Source organism: Varanus komodoensis, unplaced genomic scaffold (assembly GCF_004798865.1).
Source record: "Varanus komodoensis strain SLA01 unplaced genomic scaffold, ASM479886v1 scaffold1, whole genome shotgun sequence".
Lineage (NCBI taxonomy): Eukaryota > Metazoa > Chordata > Lepidosauria > Squamata > Varanidae > Varanus > Varanus komodoensis.
The window spans coordinates 79944928-79958116 of NW_025335268.1; the positions used below are offsets into that span (position 1 = coordinate 79944928).

The 13189-nt window shown below is 38.5% G+C and overlaps 1 protein-coding gene across 9 annotated transcripts in view; it reads right to left on the reverse strand.

Moving 5' to 3' along the window:
• Positions 1 to 1300: 1300 nt before the first annotated feature.
• Positions 1301 to 13189, reverse strand: part of TBL1X (transducin beta like 1 X-linked) — a 184909-nt gene continuing 173020 nt past the window's right edge. For all 9 annotated transcript variants that reach the window (XM_044432497.1, XM_044432469.1, XM_044432459.1 and 6 more), the window contains 9 exons: positions 12946 to 13009; positions 12739 to 12836; positions 11353 to 11413; positions 9881 to 10002; positions 9157 to 9231; positions 8794 to 8921; positions 7372 to 7537; positions 4434 to 4535; positions 1301 to 3739 (listed from right to left, as the gene is read on the reverse strand). In XM_044432497.1, the coding sequence (XP_044288432.1) occupies positions 3713 to 3739; positions 4434 to 4535; positions 7372 to 7537; positions 8794 to 8921; positions 9157 to 9231; positions 9881 to 10002; positions 11353 to 11413; positions 12739 to 12836; positions 12946 to 13009 (843 nt within the window). In that variant the 3' untranslated portion in view covers positions 1301 to 3712. The remainder of the gene's footprint in view (positions 3740 to 4433; positions 4536 to 7371; positions 7538 to 8793; positions 8922 to 9156; positions 9232 to 9880; positions 10003 to 11352; positions 11414 to 12738; positions 12837 to 12945; positions 13010 to 13189) is intronic.

Genomic DNA, 13189 nt, shown 5'->3' on the forward strand with positions numbered 1-13189 from the left:
TTATCTAATGTACATACTTTTATTGAAATTCATTTAATTGTAACTTAATCCCCCCCCCCTTTTTCGGATAACACAAGCTTTACATGTTACTTGCGAACTGTAAAATTGATTGATGACCCACATTTGTGGGACAAATCCTGATTTAAAAAAAAGAAACAAATTTTGACATTATCATAATCCTAGTTATTATTGGAAGAATTACACATGCTTAGCTTTTGTGGTATCACATATAATACTGAATTATGAGTTTTCACATTAACATCAATCACAAATATATCTCACAACTGTGAGATCTTGCCAGTGGACATTATTTGCTTTCTTCTTTAAAAATTATAGGTGGTTGCTTATGCTAGGAATACATCACAATTCCATTTTTACATTGTGTGTGCATGAAATTTGGCAGCTGTTGCAGAATTTTACGACTATTAAACCCTTACAAGTGTCTAGTCCCTCAAGCTGTCTGAAAATAAGTGTGGATAATGTCTGTGAAATCTCACTAGGTGCACGAGTCTGTGTGTACAGTGGTACCTTGGCTCACAAAATTAATCCATTCCAGGACTCTGGTCATGACCCAAATTGGTTGTGACCCAAGTCAAATTTCCCCATAAGGTTCAATGTAAATAAGGTCAATCTGTTCTGTAACAATTTTTTTAATCACAAAAATTTGAAAAAAAGTGACAAAGAACAATAAAGTGACAAAGAACAACAAAGGTTGCGACAATCTCCCCTCCCCCTAGCAGGATCGCGGCCATCTCCCTCCCTGACCATGACTGCGATTGCACCCACTTTCCCCCCTGAGCACAATTGCCATCGTGTCCATCTCCCCGCCCCCTGAGCACAACTGCGATCGTGCCTGTCTTCCCTGCATGAGCGCGACTGCAATCACGGCCATTTCCCCATCCCCCCGAGCAGCCTTGCGCCCGTCTCCTCCCACCCCCTGAGCACAACCGTGATCGTGCCCGTGCAGGGGAGACAGGCGTGATAGCGACTGCGATCGTCACCCAATACGGAGTTAGCGATCTGTGGCAATTTTTTTCTGAAATTTCTGTTTGCGACCTGATTTGGTCGTAACTAAGGTGTTTGTGAGCCGAGGTACCACTGTATATATAGAGGATCTTTAGTGATCAGGGCAAATTCAATGACCTGCATATTTTCCCTCTTTTCCATCGTCAGCAAAAATAGAATTATGCTTTCTAAACCTTCACATTTAATGCAGGAGGCACCAATGGCCGGCGTGCGTACAGCTCTGATAAATATAAGAAGCAGAAGACTACAAAATGATGCAGTGCAACCAAAGGAAGAATGTTAGATGTTTAATGGCATGATGGGCAGGGAGAACCAAAAAACAACTCACACAGAGTTTTCTAATATCAAAATATAGCAATTTATTCAAGACATTGAATATGATCTGTTGATTCTCTCCTTGAAACAATTGAACTACAACACACAAGGTGATTTGCTGAGAGTGAGTTGTGTGTATATTTCTGTGTATGAGAGGGGAAGGGTGATTAGACAAAACAGGCAGTGGGCAGGGGAAGGGAGATGTCCTTTCAACAGAAGCTAGGAAATGCTGAAATGGGAAACCAAGCCTGGCTTCAAGTCTGACACAGACAATAACAATTCAGAAGCCAGAATTCAGACTACCAGTGAACAATTCTGAAATTGACAATAGAACCGCATTTCTAAAAGGCAAAGAAAGAAAGAGAAAGACAGACAGAAGAATCCCCCCCACAAAATGAAAACAACCCTTACCTTTGACAAAGTGCACTTCACTTGGCTCTAACGTTAGCTAGTTTATTTTTAAAATAAAAATCAATTTCTTAAATTAGGGGACTAATACTTGTTCAATCCTCTATAAAGACCCAGTGTTTACCATGTTAAAAATGCAGTATCCTCCTCCACGAAAAGCTTACCAAGCTATACAATGCACAGGATGCCTCAGAAAAAGGCCAGCTCAGATGCAATTTCTGCAGTATTTCAAAATTGGGTGTGAAGAAAAAGGAAGTATGATTTGTTGTTTTAATTTTCCAACAACTCTTTGGCGACTTAAACCTGTATTTAAATTCTAATCTTAATACCTCTTACAGGTCTTATAGGTCTACTCAGTGGTTTACTCCCACCTAAGTGGATGCAGGATTGTAGCTTTAATGTGTTATTAAATCATTGCGAGTGGCTGAGAGGCACTAACATAGCAGCATTTGTAAACAGAGCTGGCCTGGAAGTAATAACATTTCTACATACTGAAAATCTATAGTAGTCGCTTTATTACTTAGAAAAGGAGTAAAAACAACTGCTCATTTTTGAACAGAAAGACAGAACCAGGTTTGATGCCATGGTGGAATTTCTTTAGTGAGAAATATGAAGATTAAAAAAAACCTTCAGTGCATATAGAATGACTTAAAAAGAAGTATTTAATTGTAGAACTCTAGATTTATATATTCATAGGAATAGAATTCATACCTTGCTTTAAAAAAACAGTTTGAAATGTGTTGTTTTAGCAACACATGCCTTTCTCTAGGAGATAAAAAGGATACTACATCTTTAAATGTGTACCAGGATCCATCTGAAGTGTTCTTTTCAATGACTAACACAATCTGGTCTACATCTGGTAGAGATTTTAAGCTTCTAACATTGTGTTTAACTTAAAAAATACCTTTTTTTCTTTCCAAAAATACACTGGGTTCTTTTCTTTTTTTAAAAAGTCATCTTTCTCCAGTAAAAAGCGTTCCCGGCACTGCATTCTTACATAAAGCACTTATTACACAATTTTATGAAAGTGCCCTTGAGACTCTTAAGATGGGAAGTATGGAAGTATTAAAAAGAAAAAATAAGCTGGGAGAGAGAGAGTGGAGGGATAAAAAGAGGAGAGAAGCAGTCTGTTACAACTTTTCATTATGCCCACTGCCTGTATTTACTATGGGCATAAAGGGAAAAAGCAAAACAAAACAGACAAACAAAAAAGGGCACAGAAAGAAAGAAAGAAAGAAAGAAAGAAAGAAAGAAAGAAAGAAAGAAAGAAAGAAAGAAAGAAAAGATTCAATTCAAACCTATGTCTGTGATCCTCAAGGCTATAATATTCCAGCTGATAGAAAAACAACAACCACTGAACAAATAAAAGTAGTCTAGAAAATAGAAAGTGTTGTGATTACAAAGTTGCATGTGTCATCAGTACAAACTGGTCTTTGAACGTCCTTTGGGAGAGCAATTGTAGTGTCCAGATTGGAAGGAAAAAAATACAACACCACATGGAGGAGAATTCATTTTCCCATTTTGGTTCAGCAAAGCATTCTGCTTTATACGTTTTGTGTTTTGTTTTTAATTATTATTATTATTAATATTATTATTTTTGGCACAGCTTTTCCTCTTCTCTTCTCCAGCCATCAGAACAAGTTCTCAGAGACCCAAAGCAAACACGCCAGGGCTTGAGCCGCTGGTGGGCTCCTTGCTTGCTTCCAAAGGCTGAATATTCCGGGTGGAAACCGCCCCCGCCCCCAAGTGATTGTGTTTTAACTCCTTGGTGAAGAATATGGACAAAACATTGCAGACTTCGGTTGCCTGGAGAGTTGCTTTTGCTGCACACCCCAGGCTTTTTGTTTTCCATTCTGTTTGTTTCCCTCAGTTCTTGCAATTCTAGAAATCTTAAAAATAGTTTTGAAGAGTGCTTCTACCCACACATTCAACGCTGGTCCATTTGCAATTTCTTCTAAAATATTTACTTTCGCAGGTCTAGAACACAAACCTGGCCGGGGGTTGGGGGTAGAGAAAAAGAAAGAAAGTGTTACACTTTCTGTTAATATAGCTCTGTTGTGCTCAGGGGTAGCAATTCTCTTGATAATGGTCTAGGCAGATAGAAGGGAATACTGAACAAGGAGACAGTTTTATATTCCCACAAACATCCAGTTCCAAATATTCTTTATATAATGGAGGTGCAAGAGTATATCTCACACCATTCAGTAGTGGGTGACATGGGCCCTTATATATGTATATCAATCATATGTATATCAATTCATACAATCTTTTCCTTCAGAACAAGGACAAAAAAGTTGTTCAAAATCAAGCCTGTGTAGGAAGGCGAATATTGCAGGGACCCTTGGTTTGATTACGCAATGAATCAAAGCCCCTCAGAATCTTAGAGAAAGCATGCTAGAGAGTAACAGTTTCTGCCATTTCTCATAAAAATACCATTAAGATAGTCTAAAAAGCAGTAAAGGATACTCAGAACTCTGTGAGATGTTTCAGAAGACTGAATTTGATGGGAGACTTAAGTACCCCACTGGGCTCTAATCTCCAATTACACATAGACCTGAGTGCACTTAAAATTCATCTAGTTTATTCCCACAGACACAGAGATATCTAGTCCCCTTTTCTGCAACATGGACATTGTGCTCATTTGCTTAATAACAATAACGAAAAGCAGGTCTCAAAAGGCTTACCGATCCATCTGATGCACTAGCTCCCACTTTGTCTCCTCTAGCATTCCAGCAAACTTCAAATATTCCCCCAGTGCCTCGGTAACTATGTACTAGAGTGCCACTCTAAAATAAATGAATAAATCTTGATCATTCTGGGAGCAAATGTTTATTGCTATCTTTACGGTGAAGGTATGTGTGTATACATATGCACCTAAATTATGCTTAGATCAGTTTCAGCCACTGACCTCTGAAAACGTCTATGGCTCACTTCTATCTTTGAAGAGTACTATTTCCAGCCTAGACTTTTGGTCATCCCAGATGATCAGATCTTGGCTTAATATCCATCCTAGTTAACTAATCAATATTAAACTACAGCACCCTATTTTGGCAACATGGGCAGCTCTGCTTTAAAACAATCCAGAATCTCCATGCCAAAGTCAGTGTACAAGAGGAAAACTGAAGGAAAGGGATTACAAAAAGGCAACTTCATAAATCATAGTTAAGTAAATTCTTCATGTATGTGTAAGTGAATGATGGCTGAGCAACAACACATTTTTCTAGATGAAACATATTTTCCTGAACTTATTAATTTGGCTTCTATCCTAGATATGGGATAGGAATGGCTTTTGGTAGACAACCTTTGTCTGGAATAGCCAGGAAGGAATTCCCCCCTGATGATACTCCTACATTTCTTGGAGTCTTCTAGCATTGCAGACCATAACATTTTAATGCATTTCCTGGAATATCTAGTTGGAATGAAGGGCGTGCTGTTAGGATGTTCCTTGCCTTTCATGTTGGTCCAGCCTAGAAGATGACCTTGAAAAACAACAACTGTTTGATAGCTTCAGTTCTGTTGCATAGGGTGTCACAGGAATTAGTTTTATCAAGGCTGCTTAACTTCAAGATTAAGCCATTGGGTGAGATCACTGGGAGTTTTTTAAGAGCTGTTTCATCAAACAGTGACAACACCCAGACCTACTGTTTGTTACAAGTAGCACAGCTGCTTCTATCTTGGCTTCTGTCTGAAAGCCACAGTTGAAGTTCTGAAGCTGAAGTGAGTGAAAAATGATGAGCAGTGCATTCCTACATATGTCAACTCAGAAATGAGCCCCACTGAGTCTGAGGTTTATTCCCAGGTAAGAAAATATGTAGGCTGGCAGCCTTGAAATAAAGTAGATGAGTTGGCCTGTGATTTATGAAGGTGGTCCTGAATGTGGCAGGACCTGAAAGTGTTTCCTGATAAGCATTTCAGTTTTATATTGTTATTTATTTTATATTGTTAATTTTATATTGTTATTTTTGTATTTTATTGTATTTTATTTTGTGTTGTGAGCGCCCCGAGGCTTCAGCAAGGGGCGGCATAGAAATGTTTTTAATAAATAAATAAATAATAAATAAAAGGGATTGTGAGCAGTTACACTCAGCAGAAGGGGCTTGCACCCTTTCCTAGAAAATGGCACTCTTATTACCATGCCTTTGCAACCTTGAGGACTGAACTCATAAGCTCAACATAAAACTACTCTTGAAGATGGATTGGAAGCTGCAGCTCATGAAAAATCATTTGTGTGTCATGGGTCCAGTTCTCCCGCATGAACATTTCCCTGCCATTCATTAAGACTAAACTTCTCAAGAAGTTGCTTAAAGCCTCTTCTATTAATGAAAAGCTGTAGTAAAGGGCAAGGACATTTTCTGAGGTTGTCTTGAGATAAAAGCATTACAGAGAGTTCATAGCTCAACAGCAGACTACAAATTCAGTCCCCACCATTACCAGGAAAGGTGGGAGAAACTCGGTATCTGGAGCCCTGGAGAGCTGCTGCCAGTCAATGCTGGCAATACTCAACTGGAGAGACCAACAATTTGAATCAGTATAAGGCATCTTCCCATATTTCATGGCTGGCCAAGCAGAGATACAAAGGCATATTGCACTGCTAGGTTGTTGGAAATTATATTCCAACAAGTCTTTGGGGCTGTGATGTTGCACTCCGTAAAGTTACAACTTGTTTTGAAATTTTAACTGCTGCTTTATTGTTGATGCAGAGACTGCTAGTTTTATAGGTTATGATTTAGAGTTTTATAACGCTGCTGCAGGAAGCCACCTTGGGCATAGCAATGGTGCTGGATACACACGTGAAGCAAAACAAGTGATTTCTCATACACAGTATACCAACCTTCCCCAACCTGATACCCTTCAGATGTTTTGGACTCTAACTCCCATCATTCCTGACATTTGCCATGATACCCGGCGGATGATGGGAGCCCAAAACATCTGCAGGGCACCAACTTGGGAAAAGTTGCCATATACCTTTTCTTCCCTATGCAATGGCAGAGTTACTCCACAGAAGTCCTAGTGCCAAGAAAATTACTTTGTCAGTAAAGCTGTTTTGATACAACTGACTTGGTACAATGCTGTAATCTGAAACATCTGGCCTGAAAAACTGTGAAGAAAGTCTTGTTAATTAAGTTTTATGGCATCTTATATAACAGGGGTTTTATTTGCTTTGCAAATAAAACTGGGAATGTCTATAGAAGGCATTTTGCCCTCTTCACATGTTCACTCTTCATCTATTAATCTTGATTGGTTCATTGATTATCATATAGGAGTGGATTTGATTGGATCCTTTCCTCTTTTGCCTAGTTTGCATTTACAGTTATGCATAGAGCAAATAATTGGACACACTTCTCTCCTGCATTGCTGGACCTCTTAGCATCATTTTGTATTAATAGTTCTCTCTGCACCTGCCCCCACTTTTCTGTTAATCATACATGCATGTGCAAACTTGTCCCACAACAAGCTTCTTTGGTGCATTTTCTCATTTTTCATTTCATGTTCATTTATTATGTTTTGTACGGCCCATGAGTCAAAGTTCTCCAGGAAGTTTACAAGTTGGTACAGGTTTAGTATCACAGACAGGGCTACAGCCAAATCACTTCTCAGTGTTAGGATCTAAGTTTTACATACCTGTGTATTCCATATATGGACACATTTGTCAAAGGAACCACTGGCTAAGTATTTTCCATCAGGACTAAAAGCTACACTGTAGACAGGTTCTTGATGTTTGGTTAATGTGTGAGTGCAGATTCCTCTTTCAACATCCCACAACCGAACAGTAGAGTCAAATGAAGCACTGTTGTAAACAGTTAAAGCAAAAGACTTTCACACAGGGTACCAGCCATGCCTGGTGTTGAAAAACACTTCTATCAAACTTAAGAATAGTTTCTATTTCATGCAAGTATCCATTCCATCATGTCACATGGGAGAAGCAGGGGTACAGTTCCCCTCAATGTGGCTTCACATTGCAATGCAAACACTGCAATGCAAACGCTCAATGTGGCTTCACATTGTCAGACGGCACCGCTTGCAGTTTGGCAGATAAAGCAGTAAACCTGGATTTCAAGCTCCATTTAGTCATGGAATTCACTGGACGACCAATAAGGTTGTGTTATTTGCCTAAAGCAACCTTGCAGTTAAGGCTGAAGGTGAACCTGGTTGCTGTTGATGACCAGGCACTGCATGCAGGTGACTGATGATATAGTGATAAAGTCTGAAGTGCAGGGTCACTTCAGGGCAGTCCTCCTAGCCACATCCCAAAAGTCTAGTCCAAGGAAGCAGAGCCAAATCGTATCTACTAACTAGTTTTAGAATTTTTCCTATGCATCTTTTGTGAATGTGTCTCAATTTCTCATTCAAAAGCAAGTCGTGGCAACAACTGTGAGTTTTCCATTACAACAGGGAACACAATATTGATTGTTGCTGGGGAAATTTCATTTCCACTAAGCTGAAAGGTACTAGGGAGGGGAGTGGCAGATGAAGTCATCATTCCTGCTGATAAAAAAGGTGCTGCCGCTGCACACCTGGCAGCCCGGGCTCCTCTACAGCCCTGCAGGTAACTGCATGGAAACAGTGTAGGCAAATTAGTGGCCTGATGGACAAGGGACCGAGTGATCTGTTTCTCCTCTGCATCCAGCACAGAAGCCATACAGCTTGTCAAAGGAAGAGGAAAAACTAATCTTCTCTGTGCCCAATCTGGAAGCACCACGCTGCGTATTTTATCTACTATCCCATAGCAAGATAGCAAAAATATTTTGCTACTAGTAACACTAGGAGAATCACTTACAAGGTTGGTCTAATCTACCTCACAGGAAACTTGTGCGAATTAACAGAAAATACCCATGTTTGAACCCAATATCCTTGGAAAAAGGAGGAGATATGAATGAAATAAATTTGTATACAGCTAATTAAAAATGACAACTGAAGAGGTATTACTATTTATTTTTGAGCATGAAGAACCACAAAGGCTTGGGAAAATAGTGGTTGTCTTTCCCAGAAAGCTCTGGTGCAAAAGAGTACAAGCCACTTTTTTGCTGTTGCTACTGTTCTTACCTTGCCAACATGATACTGGAGTTTGGATTGCTGGTCCCTGGTCCTGTCGGACTCCATTTGATAGTATAAATCTCTTTGTTATGTGCCTGCAGGTCGTGTACGCACGTATCTTGCTTCATACTCCAAATCTATATAAAGAACCAGGAGGGAAAACATCTGCATTTTGCAATATTTTCCCCAACTATGGTGCAGTTCACTTACAAAATATATCTGCAGAAACCTGGAAGGTCCTGCTTTTAGAGTTTTAATATTACAAGAGAAACATGCACCTTTGTTTAAAAAATGGAATTGAAAACTATACAAGCTAATGGTTTACACAGGTCTTAAAAATCTGGTATGAAAACTTCAGATCAGACCTATTACCTTTAATGTCATATCATCTGAACAGGATGCTAGAAGCATGCCAGACGGATCCCATTTGATTGCATTGACTTCATTCTGAAATAAAGATTTCTTTGGTCAGTGGTTGTTCTGCAGAGAATGCACTGCACATTTTACCCAGAAAAGGGCTATCTAAGTTTAATTTATTATAGTAGTAAGGAAAATGATTGCACGTCAAGTCATTGCTTTCATTACTTCATTCATGAAAACATCTTTCAATGGCTTTTCAGGGTTTCCAGAATGAAGCCCCGCCTAAAGATTCCAGGATTTAAGGTTAGACCGTTTCATGAGAGCTCACTGTGTCCTCTCCAATTGTTACACATTATGTTTAAATTTAATTTATACCAGCAGCAAGTTTTCCTTCAGTTATATAGGAAAGCAAAACCTATTCACTACAGTGCAATCCTACACATGCTCATTCAAATATAAGTCCTATTAATTTCCATGGGTTTTCTTCCCTAGAACATGAGTCTACAGCCTAAATATTTATATAGCACCTGTGAAATCATGTTAAAATCCAGCTCAGTAGGGGATCAAAGGTGCATCTTCAGAGATTTTAGTTTTCAACTCCCAGAAGCCCCTGCCAGCCTGTCAATCACCAGGAATGCTGGGGGTTGGGGAACTGAGATGCTTCTGCCTGCCTTTGATCTCACTGTTCATATACACATGCTAGTAACTGGCACGTGAAAGGGACCATTTAATTTACCGTGTGGCCTTGAAATGTTTTGACTGGACGATCACAGCCAAGTCTACACACATGTATGCACATGTCAGTGCTACAAGATGCAAAAGTAGTGTTATTCTGCCAGTCTACATCCAGAGCAGGAGCTGTGGAAGAGGATGAATTATTAGGAAAATTGGCAAAGAAATAAATACCAAACAATACCAACTCTACCACCACAGTTTCACCAAATGATGGCTAGTTTGATTCTAATTCCACAAAGTTGTGTACTCTACACTACTGGAGCAGCATTCCTGACTACCAACAAAATGCCACAGTTTACTACCCTGAGTGTATGCAGTAGTACGCATGTGCTGACTTTCCGGAGAGGGGAACTGCGATAATCCATATAATCCTGCTTAATAACCTATGAACCACTTGGAAAAATGAAGGGTGTTGCAACAGGATGGACACAATGAGGATTCAGAAGCTGAAATTAGCATCTGGAAAAACACACTGCTCAAGCTACTTTTCAAAATAATATGAATAAAAGATATGCTTAGAAAAATTGTATTTGAACAGTACAGATGTGGCAGTACACGAACATAGTAAAATATGATGGGAGCTGGGGGATAGAAAAACTTCTGTAGACAACAGGTATGCACCATAAAATGGTTTTCTCTTAACTGAATTTTTGAGTTGGTGGTTTTATTTTTAATTTCCTTTTTATGGAATGTTATTGTTTTGAATTACTTTTTTATCCTATTTGCCACCTTGGGAAGCTTCCATCCTTAAGGTGACCTCAAAACAACTATACATAAAAAAGTAAGATGTTTCCAGAATTGTTGCTGTTATGCTTTGCCCTTGCTCTGAAGGTGCTAAAAAAGCTGGTTTTATTTTTAACATTCTGTAAAAGCATTGAGAAGGCAAGCAGTAATGCACTTGCTAAAAAGCTCTCAGATGTTGGAGTTCTTTTGCTAGCAGGAGCAAAGTCAGGAAGGTTCTGGAGCTTCCAGAGAAAAATAATTCCTTCCCATTTCTGGCAATTAGCAGGAAATATTCGGACACATTTAGGAGTACACCTAAATGTTACCAAGAGGCAAGAATGTGCTCAGGAACTGGGAAAGTTTTTAGACACTCCTATCCAATGATATCTCCTTCCAAATTCCCATTTTTCCTATGCCAATCTCAGAGAACATTACTGTGGAAACCTCTTCTATAGCTGGGAGAAACTAGTAGGTCCAATATTTAAAAAATGCTTCCAAGATCAAAGGTTCCTTCCTGGACAATTCTATGGCCTCAAGATTTCAGGGATTATAGGATTGCATTTTAAGTATAGAAGCCATGTTCTGATTTAATTTAATCATTTAATTTTCTGATTTAATTTAATAAGCTATCCATGTAATTAATGGCTTATTGCGATTTGAGATTTTCTATGAAAAAACTGTTGCCTTCTGCTAAAATGTAATAAGAATCAAAATGAAAATGTTTAAATCAACCGATTAAAAGCTATTTACCTGAATGAAAAGGAAATTGTTGCTTAGCTTCTCCTGTATGTGCATCCCAGATTATTGTCGTCTATGTTGGTAGGAGCAAATGAAAAGGAACAAAACAGATACATACACACCAGTGAGCATTCAATTATATAAAGAAAAAGGAAGCATTATTAGAAAATGCATTGGTGACTACTACTATACTAATAATCTTAAAATAATATACCACATAAATAAAGTATTAAGTATGTATATGAGATGTCACTTGTTATACAACAGAAGTTTAATTTTAATCTGAATTGGGAAAGGTTGCTTTGATAAAATCAAATATCCATTTCCCCATTTCCAACTCTCTCTTTAGCAAATTCAGATATTAAATCTAATGTAAATCTAATTTGTATACTGCTCGACAGCTGAACCTCTCTGGGCTGTTCACACCAGCATACTTTACACATGCACATGCACCCCAACTGAAACATATTAAAGCATTATCAAAGTGAGCAATACAAAATCTAAAATTTAGATTTTAAAATAAAAGCATACAAACAAAATTATAAGTTAAAAAGACCCTGCTAAATCCTGTCTAACAACCAGCAGGCCCCAGTAACAAATTAAATGCCCTGCTGGAGAGGATGAGCTTTACCTAGCACTGAAAAGATAGTAAAGTAAAAATAAACTAAACCCAGTTTTGAAATTATTTCAAGGAAGCAGACTATTATGCTGAATATATGGTGTTCATTCTTTAGGAAGGAATGAAACATGCAACAAAATGTTACAGTGTGTAGACCACATGTTCAGGGTTCAAGCCAGCCAGCCATGATCTTTTCCTGGTTATTCTATCCCATATTTCACTCTTGGTTTTTTTGCCCCAGGGATCTGTCGGCATTTTGTGGTCACTGATTATCCTCAGCCTTCCTAGGTCTGCTTTGGAATTTTTCCTGCAAAAGCTGTTTTGTACTTTTGCAAACCTTGGGGTTCCCCCATGCCTGCTGATAGCTGCTTCTCATGCTTAGAGGATGCAGTTTTTGTTACAGAAAAACCTGTACTTGAAGGAATAGTTTGCTCTTAGTGCATAGATATCTTAGGATAAATATCATCCCTTGATATGTTTTGGGGCATTATTTTCAATACCTACAAGTGTATGCCAAAAAGTTTAAAGGAGAATTCATGCCATACAGCAGAGAGGGTTATATTCAAGACAAACTACACATGCTACAAATTTACCAACCCTTAAGAGAGCAATCACTCAGTTTGATGAAATCAAGATGTTTTTGAAACACAGACCAGATGAAAAGAAAGGAAACTCTGCCAAATTTCCAAGAGCAACTGTAGCAAATGAAGTAGTAACATCCAAAAGCTTTAAGAATATTAGCTAATTTATATTTTCAGGTTATGTGTCTCAACACTCACCTTATCAACACCAGCACTTAGAATGTAATTTCCCTTTTTGTTCCACTTCAGAGCAAAGATGGGCCCTTTATGTTGACCTAAGGTGCTTGCAAGATTTCCTGCAATGTTAAAGAAACAAATAGTAATCTTTCAAATGGCCTGAGAGCTGAAATGATTCAGGACTACAAAGCATCTATTTATTTGGAAGTCGACATGGTTATATCTTACCATCTTCTGTCCATATCCTTGCAAAGCCATCATATGAACCCGTAGCCAGTAGAGTTCCATCACTCTGTAGGATACAAGCAAAGGGAATTAGAGACTATCAAATATACAACATACTAGGTTACCTGTGGCACTAATTTTATTTATTTATTTAGAAAATTTCTAGGCCGCCCCATTCGCCGAATACTTCAATTCTGAATTTTCAAAAGGGAACAAAATTAAGTGCTCCACTGAGAAGAGCTAGTTT